Raw genomic sequence first — 13,387 nt, 5'->3', positions numbered from 1 at the left:
CAAACTTTTGAACGGTCGTGTATTTGTATTTTCTCCTCTCAGTATTTTGCGCATTTGGATCATAGATCAGTTTCCACATCTATTTGCATGGACAAACAATGCACATCAAGGCATGTGATGTACTCAATATGACCAACACAGTACATTACACGCATAACGATATCTCTAATGACAACCGTGAGTCTTCTTTCTCAAAACTGTCATCTGGTATATTACCAAGACTAACCTGTGAGAGGCAACACGGTGCGACAGAACTGCCAGAAAATACAGTGAGGAAGAAATTATTATTATTAATATTATTATTGTTATTATTATTATTATCATCATCATCATCATCATCATTATTAATGGTAATAGTAGTAGTAGTAGTAATGTTAATAATAATTTTGCCACAAAGTAATTAACAATGCAATCAACAACAAAAATTCCGAAACAGGTTAAAGCATTAAGTCATATTCCCATCCATATAAAAAGTAGTCCTAAAAGTTATTAAGACTAATAAGCTTAGTAAATACAAAATACATGAATTGAGTAGTTGTAAAGTGCTTTGCTACAGACTAGTCACAGCTGTTGTGAAAGCGCTATTTAAATAAATTTGTGTTGAGATACAAATGTGCGGCGTATAAGCAAGTTTGATAAAGTGTGAAATGTCAAATATACAAATTGCTTAATTTGATTTAGTTTCTCTTCCCTGTGAATAAGTGAATAAATTGTGGTAAAGCTAGGCGTAATACATGACCAACTTGATCAATTTTTGCAATAAAGTACAAGTGTACCCACTACTGGTAATTGTGTTTGTAAATATACACTTTTTGTAATGAATTACTGCTTCATCTCTGTTAGTGTACACCCCATGTATCACCCTGCCCCATATTTAATTAAAAACTATACATAATTGCCCATTAGACTAACACACTCCCCAAATCTAATTGGTTGAGCCATGGGCCATGGAATCACCTCGGTTCATTTTAAATGCATTGGTTTCATAAAACAGCACTCATCATTTATCTTTTTACTAACAGCCCTCCTAAAGGAAAATAGTCATCTCGACTGGTCCAAATATGTGCAAGGCTGGCACACGTGCAGTGGAATTAAGCCATATTCAATAATGAGAATGTTCTCTTGCTTAAGTGGTGTGTATTTTTGGAAAGACCACATCATAGATCGTAGCATGATAGGCAGTGAAATAAGAACAGGATGCATTCCTATTTTTATTTTCACTGCTAAGTCTGACACCGGCTGTGCTGTGCCACAAAAAAAATGCTACACCACCTGCTAGATGGGCGTGGCGTCAAATCTTCCAAGTGATTTCTGTGATCGTCGTGATTGTAAGTCACTTTCGTAGGATCTTGTGATTTCATATTTCTTTTATTCAGCATGAAACTTCTTACAATGTTTTGAGTATGTGGATAAGTGGTATAGAAGATGTATGGACGGATATGGTCAAGTTAAAGAAATGTTGATACCGTTTCATGGGATTGGCCAAGTGATGAGCGGTGATTACTTTCCTCCAAATATGATATTGGTCATTCACTCGTCTCGTCAGACAAGAGAATTTTGTCAGGTGACTTTTGATAAACATCAGACAGGCTGCCATGTGCCTTTTAATGAAACGTGACTTATGTCTGGCCACTTAACCTTACCAGGCTAATTGTGGATTGCTTCAGATCACATGATGATCTTCTAAGATAAAGAAGAACACATACAGTTCCACAAACGTACAGTTATGTTGTACAGTTGCATAAAAATGTACAACCGTTTTGGCTTCGTGCTGTGGAGGGTCGAATGATGGTGTTTTCGACTTGTATTGCTTGTTATGTCTATAGAATTCTTTTGTGAATAACATTAGAGGTGAGGAACTCTGGGTGCTTTTTTTGGAGCAGGCTCCCGAAACATGCTAGCTAGCAGTCGGCTAAAAACACGCACTGTACGATGTGCATAGCCTACAAATTACTCAATTTCATAAACATTTTGACGACAATTTGAACTTTTGCTGCTCGGAAATGAAAATAGAAACCTTAAGGATGTTATTCTTGAAGAAATCTCAGAATTGTCATTTTTGTCCAAACTATGTATTTTTGTCAATAAAACAAAATCCCTGCGACATGCGCTTGATTTTATGCAAACACATTATCACGTACTTATTTGCATAAAAATGTCCAGTTTTGCGGCACGGTGGCTGACTGGTTATCACATTCGCATTCTATTGCAGAAGACATGAGATTGGGTCCAGGCTTCGGCCTTCCTGGGTGAAGTTTGCATGTTCTCTCCGTGCTTGCGTGGGTTTTGTCCGGGTACTCCGGTTACCTCCCACATTCCAAAGACATGCTTGTCAGGTTAATTGAACACTCCAAATTGTCTATAGGTGTGATTGTGAGTGTGGATGGTTGTTCGTCTCTGTGTGCCCTGCAATTGGCTGGCAACCAGTTCAGAGTGTACCCTGCCTACTGCCCGAAGCCAGCTGGGATAGGCTCCAGCACCCCACGCGACCCTTGTGAGGACAAGCGGTTAAGCAAATGGATGGATGGATGTCCAGTTTTTATTGTGTATCAAAAGTGAAGGCGGAGTCCACCGTGTTACCATGACTGATAGACTGCGGACTGCTCCCACGGCAATCGTAAAGGGGTGGAAGGAAAAAGGAAAGGCAGTGTGCATGTTATTATTAAGAAATGTATACAGGCATACAGAATGTGGTTGTGACACACCGTCATTGTCTGGCCTCAGTAAGGACAGAAAAATAAACGTATTTATTGTTACTTGCCTTTTTCTATACCTGTGACCTGTGTTTCTTACTTGACATGAATTTTTGGACTTAAAGGATCTTTGTGCAGTTTGTCACTTTTTTACTCGTGACTGCTACCTCTGACCCAAAGCATAACTGCAGCATCTGTGTCAGGCTCATTCATGGTGCGCGTGCGAGTATGTGCACGATCTTAACGCGACAGGCACTGTTAACAAACGTAAACATGACTTCAAATGAGGTTAGAAAAACTCCGCCCCACCTCAAAGAAACTGCGGAGTGTGCGGGTCCGCACACTCTACTATAAGAGAAAGATAAAAGCTGATAGGTGCAGTCAGAGTAAACAGTCAGGGCTCTTTGTACTCATCTGGGCATTGCTGTAGCATGCATGATGTAGAAAAAGCTTTAATATTCCCTTTTTAAACAGCACAATGCACCTTTAAGCAAAGGAATCATTGTTAGTAGGCGAAACTTTCACATGCGTACCGTGAACCTTCCTGCAATACAGTGAGGCGTACTTCAATACACACATTTTTGCAATAAATATCATACCGTGACATCTATACTGCGATAAAACAGAACTGTGAGCTTTCAACATCGCTGCAGGGTTTGCCTAATGAAAATGTCATTAAGGCCCACAATAGGATTGTTTGGAAAAAAAATTGGCTGGGCCAAATGTCTTCTTTTTTGGAAATGAAAATATGGTCACCCTAGTAAATATAGGCTCTGTTTTTCAGTTGCATAACCACCATCTGGGTTGGGGGGGGGGGGGGGGGGATTGGAACCTTCTCAAGAACATACTTTTTTCCACAGTCACAAATGTTGCACATAAGCTAGTTAGCATTCACATTAGCACATTAGCATTTGTGTGTTTTTTAACTGCCTTGGATACAAATACAAAAAATGAGGCATTACATCACCACTTTACAGAAAATAAATGAGGTTTCAGCTATCAAGCCAACGTGCAGTCGCTCTGGCAATTTCTACCCTTTTTGTAGCCTTTTGTCACGGTAACAGTTGGTGACAATCGCTGCATTCGCTCTTGCGCAACCCTCCTCACACTGACACACCGTTCTCCACCTCTCCTTACTGTTATTGTCTGCGTAGTGCACTGCAAGGGTCCTGGGTGGCCAGTCAGTTTACCAAACTCGCTGCACTTAATGAAGCTGCCGTATTGTTGAAAAGCAATAATGGAGACTGCTAACGGCCTCTTCTTTTTACGTGTTAGAACACACACACAAGCAATTCACTACTACTTTAATACAGACCACTGTGTAGATGTGGTTCCAAGGTTGTCATAGCCAGGAGTGACACTGGTGTAAGTTCCCAGTGCTCATAAAATGCTTCTTATGGCGTGCGTCTTAAAAAGCCTCTGACGACTAAGTCCAACTCTTAGCCTGCGCGTGTAGTTTAATATCTAAGCCTGGCGGAACTGCTTTTACTAATAGGAGAAGGGGCGAGGGCGGATCTCTGGCGCCTTAAAACCAGATGCTTCGGGTAGATGGTGGCTCGTTAACCTGGGAAGGTAACCCATCTAGGGGGAGGTAAACCCTGATCTTTAGTGATGGGAAAATGAAGCTTCATGAAGCACTTGTGATATTTTTTGACTCCCCTAGATGGTGCTCTTGGTTTAAATATAAAGGCTAGTGCAAAGGAAAAAGATAACATTTCCACTGCATCTTTCAACCAAGAGTGCCATCTAGAGGAGTCAACAAATATCACAAGTGCTTCATGAAGCTTCATTTTCCCATCACTACTGATCTTTAACCTCCGCTGCCTTGCGAAACACCCGGTCACGGGAAAGGCTTCGGGAATCAACCCTGAGGAAAAATCTGGAGTCGGAGTCCCTAAGGCAGTTCATTGTTGTGCCCAGCATCGTTCAGGCAGCTCCTGCTACGTCGCTGGTGCCAAACAGCCCTGCTGTTCCTTTGGATCCATTCGTGACGTGGAGAGGGAGGGCATGCTGCATGGGCAACATCTTGCCCCCTATATAATCTGGCTTGAATCCTACCGACGCCCAACACTGGAAGGTAGCATTGGATCACTGAAGAGGACACTCCAGCTTCACCTTTGGCATAGACAAAACACGGGGAATGACAGTTACCGGTTATAAGCCATCGCTCTATTGGCGTAGAGCGTGGCGCCAGGTGTTGCTCCCGACGGTGGGAGAGATAATTGTATCTTATTGGACAGCTACCGCCCGCCTCAAGCTGGGCAGCCCCCAGCCAATAAGGTGTTGTCCCGTCACAGCTTGCTTTACTCATCAGGAAAAATCCGAACAGCAGGCTGAGAATCTTTGCACCAGGCAAGACAAAAAAAAAAGAAAAAAAGACCAACTCTAAAACTGGTAACTTGGAATGTCCACACTATGATGACGGGACTCGTTGCTAACCTCAAGGCTATCAATGACACCAGAAAGACTGCCATCATCAAGAATGAGCTGAAGAGACTGGAAGTGGATATCACCACTCTCCAGGAAACACGGCTGGCTGACGCAGGCACCCTGAGAGAATAGAACTACACATTCTACTGCCAGAGAAAGAGCAGTAACGAACAAAGGGAACATGGAGTGGGCTTTGCCGTGAAGAACACCTTGCTGAAGATGGTGGAACCAGGCAGCAATGGCTCTGCACGACTCCTCACCCTCCGCTTGAACTCCACTCAAGGCCCAGTCACCCTTGTCAGCGTATATGCCTTAACACTGGCAGCCACACCAGAGGCAAACTCACAACAACTATCAGAAACATCCCCAACTCTGAACAACAAATTTTCCTTGGAGACTTCAATGCCAGAGTTGGTGCTGACCATGACTCCTGGCCCTCCTGTTGACAATGGACAGCGGCTGCTCGGGTTTTACACATACCACGATATGTGCATCACAAACTCGTTCTTCAAGACCAAGGCCCAACACAAGGTTTCCTGGCGGCATCCGCGCTTTAAGCACTGGCACCAGCTGTACTTGATTTCGTCACTGAAGAACGTGCTAATCACCGTGACACAGACCACTCATTGGTGTGTTGCAAGGTCATGCTGCAGCTGAAGAAATTCCATCGTGCTAGACAGCCTGGAAAGGCACGGATCGACACCAGCAAGATGGCCCAACCAGAACTTGTTGAACTATTTGCCTCCACCTTTGAAAATGAACTGGGTGTACCACAAGAAGGAGAATCTGCTAGGCAAAAGTGGGAAGAGCTGCGAAACACCATTCACTGTACAGCCTTGGCCATCTTTGGGAGGAAGACCTCAAAGTCACAGGACTGGTTTAATGTCATGCTGACCAAGATGACCCCCGTCACAAGAAGTACCCAAACGAGAAGAACCTTCAAAATCTCAGTTGCGAGAAGCAAAGTTCAGCAGACGGACTGGCACTGTGCCAACGAGTTCTGGACAAAGCTCAGTCAAGACATTTAAACAGCTGCCGTAACAGGGAACATCCGTTGTATGTACGATGGCATCAAGAAAGCACTCGGACTTGCTCAGAGCAAGATGGCCCCTCTCAAATCATCAAACAATCACAGAAAAGAATTAGCAGATGGAGAGATGGGTAGAATATTACTGCGACCTCTACTCCACAGAACACCGTAGCATGGTCAGCCCTTGAAGCCTGCCATCCATGGACGAACTTGACGCTGACCCAACCATTGACAAACTTAGTAAGGCCATTGATAACCTGGCCGCTGGCAAGGCACCAGGCAACGACGGCATACCCCCAGACTTTATCAAAAACTGCAAGACCACCTTACTGCTGCCATTGCACAACATCCTTTGTCAATGTTAGAAGGAAGGTACCGTACCACAGGACATGAGAGACGCCTGAGGGGAGAGACGCGACTGCAGCAACTACAGGGGCATTTCCCTCCACACCGTTGTTGGTAAAGTCTACGCACGAGTTGTTCTCGTTTGTTTACAGAAACTCGCCGGACGTGTCTACCCCGAGTCTCAGTGTGGCTTCCACGCAGAACAATCGACGGTAGACATGATATTCTCCATCCGCCAACTCCAGGAGAAATTTAGAGAACAGAACAAGCCCCTGTATGTCGCCTTCCTTGACCTCACCAAAACATTCGATCTGGTCATTAGAGAGGGCCTCTTCAAGATCCTGTCAAAGATAGGATGCCTACCAAAGTTGCGAAGCCTCATCGAATCGTGTCACACCAGTATGCAGAGGATAGTGCAGCATGACGGCAATGTCTCAGAGCCATTCAACATACGCAGCGGAGTGAAACAGAGCTGCGTACTTGCGCCAACCCTCTTTGGATTTTCTTTGCTATGCTCCTTCAGTACAGCAACAGAGGGAATCTACCTGCACACAAAATCAGACAGCAGGCTTTTTAATCTCGCCCGCCTGAAAGCCTGGACCAAAATACGTGAGGCTCTAATCAGAGACATGCTGTTTGCAGACGACGCTGCAGTTGCAACCCACACACAGCAGACCTTGATGGACTGCTTTTCCCAGGCATGCAAGGACTTCTGGCTTACCATCAACTTTTTTTTAATTTTATTTATTTATTTATTTATTTATTTATTTATTTTCTGGCTTACCATCAACTTAAATAAGACTTATGTAGGTATAACATATTGGCGCAAGGCACGGAAGCGCTACCAACCAACACCATCGATGATTACGAGCTGGAAGTCGTGAATCAATTCACGTACCTGGGGTCCACAATCAGCAACAACCTTTCCCTTGATACAGAGATCGACAAGAGGATCGGAAAATCAGCCTCCACACTCGCTTGTCTCACCACACGAGTGTGGGAGAATCCTAAACTCTCTCAAAACTAAGATGGCAGTGTACAACACCTGCATCATCAGCACATTGCTCTATGGGAGTGGGACGTGGACAACATACACCCGGCAGGAAAAGAGACTGAACTCCTTCTGCGTGCGCTGCATTCGCCACATCCTGGACATATCTTGGCAGGACAAAGTGCCCAACACCGAAGTTTTGTCCCGCGCCGGCCTTCCCTCCATGTTCACTCTACTCAGACAGTGCAGGCTCCGGTGGCTAGACCACGTCCACCGCATGGAGGATGGCAGAATGCCCAAAGACATCCTCAACGGAGAACTGCCGACTGGTAGAAGAGATGTTGGTCACTCACGGCTGCGCTTTAGAGACGTCTGCAAAAGAGACATGAAGGCCCTGGAGATCAACACAGAACGCTGGGAGGAGCTTAGTAATTGTTGACCGTCTTGACATGCATTTACAGATTTCAAATAGGGCCCTGCCACTCTTTAGTTTGGAAAGGACTGGGTTCTTTGATTGAAACATGTCAGAAAATAGTTTTAAATGTTGATCAGTTTTCCCAAGTCCCAGCTGATGTCCACGAATGCCTTGTTTTGCTCAACACACATCAGAAACCCAAAGAGAAAACACAAATATTGGAGAGGTTCAAATCGGAAGTTTTTGACTTTTTAAAATGGTATTTAAAAAAAAAAACTTCTTAACCTTTTCACTTTCTTTTCAGTTGGTGTCCAATAAGCTTTTCCTGAAATGATGGGTTCAGTTTTACCACATTTAATTATCTGGTGACGTTTCTGTCATTGTGTTTTACCCCAAGCAAAGTGCAAAAGGATGATCATCATAAACAATTTGGATGTTTTTGTTTACATTTAATTTTATATTTTGCTTAATTTAAGTTTGATTGTGATAATGTGTGTCTACAGATGTAAAGCATTTTTTTGTGACTAATGCCTCTCTCTCTCTCTCTCTCTCTCTCTCTCTCTCTCTCTCTCTCTCTCTCTCTCTCTCTCTCCTTTTTCAGAAAGTGAGTGATGCGGCAAAAGGAACTTTGAAGATCAACAACTTTGTTGTACAGTACTGCAAAATGCAGTGCAAATGCTGTGTGTGTTCGTGCGTGTGTACGTTTTTGAGCTTTTAAGAGTGCATGTGTTCTGAGAAGACACGTTCAGATTGTCAACATTTTTATGCACTCGCCCTACATTTAAAGTGGATATGGGTCAGCTTGACTCTTTTTATATACTGTTCTCATTACATTTTTGGGTCAGTTTGATTTTTACACTGGGTGCCTTTTCATTAAATAATAAATGTCTCTGATATTCTAGTCATCTATAAATATGCATGGTCGTGTGGTGGGACAACTGCATGGAATTATTTCTTATTGTTCTTAAATGACTGCAAGTGGCGACGAACATAAATAGTAAGAGAGCATATTGTTTGTAATGTGTCATCAGCAAGTGGCTCTTTTCAAATGAGTCAGACGTGGCAGCTGGGAGCTGCCAGGCGGTTCCGTCGAGGTGAACGGAAACCAAGGACAAGGTGGTGGTGAGTGAGCTGACTCCGCAGGGATGAGATCCAAAAATAGAAGTGGTCAGATGGGGCAGTATTGATCGCTAGGAGGGGTCGGGGATCAACACATGACTGCTCCTACATCAGAGAGTGGAAGGTAAATACTGTACACTCATTTTGAGGAGAAAAAAATGGTTTTCCTGTTAGCATCTTGAACTAGGTGTAAAAATATCTATATTAAACTAAAGTTTAATTACTGCAATGTTGAAATGATTGACACTAATACTAGTGCTGACCCAACATTCCCAACCAGTGTGCTGCGGCGCACCATGAGAGATTATCAGGAAAGTATTCCATTTCACTTTAAAAGTATTATTTATTAATAGCAAATATGTATTTGTTGTAGCTGTTGCAGTATAGTGAAAGGCAGAAAAGCAGAAGGTTGATTAATAACCTTTTGTATTCAGTCTTTGTGACATTTTAGTTGCTGGTGTGCTGTCAGATTTGTTTCTAATTTAAAATATGTGCTTTGGCTTAATAAAGGTTGGCAAACTGCTTACTAGTACACTATGCAGGTCACTAAACTAATTTATGAGTTTGCTATGGTAATAAAATAAACACTGTTATTATTACAAGGCATTTTTTCCCTAGGTATTATTGCTGTAAACATTATTTACTACAGCAACAGTGATACAATTTTTTTTATTTTAAATGCACATGTATTATTAATATACAGTATGTGTTTATTATCAGATGTTTTAAACATGAGCAGGGGAGTATATTTTTTTAATGATTCTTTGACATTTTATATTCAACAAAATAGATCATTTGTAAGAATGAGGAAAAGTGTATTGAGACAAACTGTATTGAAATCCCCTTATTGTCCCTCTTATAGTGAGTAGCAGCATACTTAAAGGTGCATTGTATCGTTTAAAAAGTTAATATTAAAGCTTTTTCTGCATCATGCATGCTCCACCAATGCCCAAATGAGTACGAAGAGCCCTGACTGTTTTACTGTGATTTCATTTCCCTTTATAGTAGAGTGTGCTGTCCCACACACTCCACAGTTTTTTGGGGGAGTGGAGGGGCGGAGTTTTTCTTACCTCATTTGAAGTCATGTCTTTGTTTGTCAACTGTGGCTGTCGCTTTAAGATCGTGCACGTACTTGCACGCGCACCATGAACGAACCTGACACAGATGCTGCAGTTACGCTTTGGGCCAGAGGTGGCAGTCGGGAGTAACAAAGTGACAAACTGCACAAAGATCCTTTAAGCCTCTAAAAAATTGTATTTTTTAATTATAAACTCACAATTTCGATTTTATCCCAATTTTTTATTGAGATGAAATACAAATTAAATACACATGAAATAAGAGAAGTATTAATTAAATAAAACACTTATTTGTGAAAATTAACACGGAATTAAACATCTTATTTAAAGGAAAAATATAAAACCGCAAAATGTCTGAGTTAAACAATAACAAAAGTCACAATTTCGTTTTCAAGTAGTCTAATCAAAATACTGAATGTCTTTAAAGTGCACACAATTAGGCTGCAAGTCATAGTAAAAAAAAAAAGAAAAAAAGCAGCACGTAACCACTGCTGGTGGCTAAGTAAAAAGCACCTTTTAAAGAACACAATATTGTAGCAACCCTTGTGGGTGGGTGGCGGGTTATGCCGTGAAGGCAACACAGAATTTTGGGGGGACATCAAACGCTCTGAATCATTGTGTTGTATTTTTTCAGTCATCCTACTGGGTGGCACATGCAGTTACTGTATGTTGGGGGCACATCAATAATCAATCGGGGCTTCCACAATCATGGTGGTGATGTGCTTCCACCATGTAAATCCTACACTCCCACAACGGCGCAGAGTTCCCTCTCCTAGATCCACTGGCCAGCACTCATCTGCGGACTAATCAAGCCCTAAATGGTATCGGTTTGAAGTTTTAATTTTGCAAGGCTGCGGATGTGTGCCCGCAACGAGCAAATGAAAATTACAAACTCTACCTTTTCAATATGTAAACTAAGTGCAGGCTCACAGGACGTTTTCAAAAACAGGCAGACAACAAATTGTATAATTGGTTGTTTGGGTTCACTCTTGATGGGGTGGCCTGGCACACCAATTTGTATACACGCAATTAAAAACAAAAATCTTCACATCCCCTTTAAGGAGTACACACGGTGGACAAGCAATACCAAGTGCTGAAAGTTTGAGCTTATGGTTGCTCCCACTTAACCTGAGCATTTTCCTCAAAAGGGTACTGCATGGCCATTTTTGTAGTGTTTAGTTAGGAGCCATCCAAAAGTGTGTGTGCTTATAATTCATTATTTTGCAGTAGTTCCGGCTGCTTACCCACCGGTCTAAGGGGAATTGTTGATCACATGATCTGACAGGTTCTGACGGCAATTTTGTCCGTTCTGACATCTACACTTACTCGATTTTCCTCCGCTCACTCCCAGAGGCCCAGAGCTCTTCAAACTCCACTTCCCCTTTGCATTATTTTCAGTCCGAAGATTCTGACAAAGGGCACACAAGCCTTTTGTTCTCCTAAGACAGCGCTTCCATTTTTCTAACCACTTATGAGTCCAATCTTATTGCTTTTTGTTTGTATCCGCTCCTAATTGAGAAGTTAAATAAAAAGATGGATGATGCAGGAAATATATCTGGTGGATTTCACTACTTTTAAATGTTTCATTTGACTTTATTACAGTATAATCATTATAATCCCTCAAGGGGAAATTCAACTTTCACTCTGCTGATAAAAAAAGAAGTCTCATTCAACGATCTGGATTGTGTCAGAACTAGATAATTAATCAGTAGCAGAGTTTTCACTGTTTTCACATTATTATTGCAAGCAGTGTTTAGCTTAAGTCTGATTACTGCTGTGTGTATTTGAAAGGAAACACATGACTTTTGAATTGTTTGTATACTGCATTTATCAAGCTAATTTATCAGTCGTCGCCCACCACTAAAGATTCAGAGCCATTTTCGAGTGACAGCCCGACAACACACTCTGAAACACTACAAAGCTAAAAGGTACATGTTGCCCTTTATTTGATTCATCACTATTAATTTCTGTTAAGAACTATAAAACGATGTACAAATGAAATCTGTTAATGTCAGTAATTAAATAGATGCTGTATGAAAAAAATTGCATTTAGTTGTCATTTTTGCAAACCGTAAGGTGACAAGTTGACAACCTAATATTTGTATTATGTCCCAGACCAGCAGCATCTCGAGTAAGAAGCAAAGAGACGCTTTATAAGTCACCTTGAAAATCTAAGATTGACACAAATGGGCAACCTTCAGAAGCTGCAACAAAGGACAATGAGCAATAAAAAAGTGAGAGCAGCCGTTGGTTGGCAAATAAAGGACAACATGGTTTAGTTAGAAGTAGCCTTGGGAACATGTCAAAATCTGAGTTAAATGAGGAAATACTTTATGTGGCGAACTGCAACACCCAGGTCAATTGTGATTCTACATGTAGACATTTAACAAGTTCACTGATAGGCTAAGTTATGATGATGTTAGCTGCAGGGGTATATGGACAATGACAACTGTTTTTCTTTCATTTTTTTTTACCTTTACTTACTGTATATCTCACTTCATTTGGATTTGAAATGGCGTTTTTGTCTACTAAGAATGACATCACAGTTGTTCAGGGCTCAGGTAATGAATGACCAACATGGCTTACCTGTTTTCTGGGTTCGGTCATGTGACCTTCACAAACTGAGTTTGAGACATTCATCCGTTTTCACGGAATCTTGTCCTCAGGGTTATGGGTGACTGAATACTTATTTGCTCCATGAAACCTGCCAACATCCTGCATGGTAGCAGCCAACCACTGGTGTATGAACGTATGCGTGAATGGGTGAATGTGAGGCTTTGTAAAGCACTTTTATTTGGACACCAGATGGTGTAGATAAAGCGCTAAACAAAAAGCAGTACATTTGTGTGAAAGGCGGTAGCAATGGATGGGTCGTCAGCCAATCACAGGCAATGGTTGGATGCATTTCATTCAAATGTCTTTCTTTAGTTGATGCTGTCACATTTTTGAGATTTCACCTCAATCATTTAAACAGACACATCTGGACAGTAGATTTTCATTTCTTCCTGTGGTTGCTTTTTTGGCTTCTGTGTTTTGAAACTTTAACTCATTCACTGCCATTGACGGCTATTGACGTCAAAAAAGGATTTTAACTATTTCTATTAGTTAAAAAAATTTTTTTAACAAGAGTATTGAAAATCTAGATTTTTTTTATTAAACATTTAGAACAGCTATAAAATTTGTGATTAATCGTGAGTTAACAATTGAAGTCATGCGATTAATTAAGAGTTCAAAATTTGACGCCCCTAATTTTTAATAATCATCTCGTCAGGCGAACATTTTTTTAAT

The 13,387-nt window shown here is 41.6% G+C and overlaps 1 protein-coding gene across 3 annotated transcripts in view; it reads left to right on the top strand.

Annotated features, from left to right (window-relative positions):
• LOC147170196 (endonuclease V-like) overlaps positions 1 to 10,841 on the top strand; it is a 77,896-nt gene extending 67,055 nt beyond the window's left edge. For 2 of the 3 annotated variants that reach the window (XM_086083989.1, XM_086083988.1), the window contains exon 9: positions 8,506 to 10,841. In XM_086083989.1, the coding sequence (XP_085940115.1) occupies positions 8,506 to 8,516 (11 nt within the window). In that variant the 3' untranslated portion in view covers positions 8,517 to 10,841. The remainder of the gene's footprint in view (positions 1 to 8,505) is intronic. The other variant, XM_086083990.1, reaches the window with a different exon arrangement.
• Positions 10,842 to 13,387: the final 2,546 nt, after the last annotated feature.

Source organism: Leptonotus elevatus, chromosome 8, assembly GCF_054856555.1.
Source record: "Leptonotus elevatus isolate MCC_2025b chromosome 8, RoL_Lele_1.0, whole genome shotgun sequence".
Classification (NCBI taxonomy): domain Eukaryota; kingdom Metazoa; phylum Chordata; class Actinopteri; order Syngnathiformes; family Syngnathidae; genus Leptonotus; species Leptonotus elevatus.
Note: the sequence above shows the minus strand (reverse complement) of the source record. Positions and strands in the feature narration are given on the sequence as shown.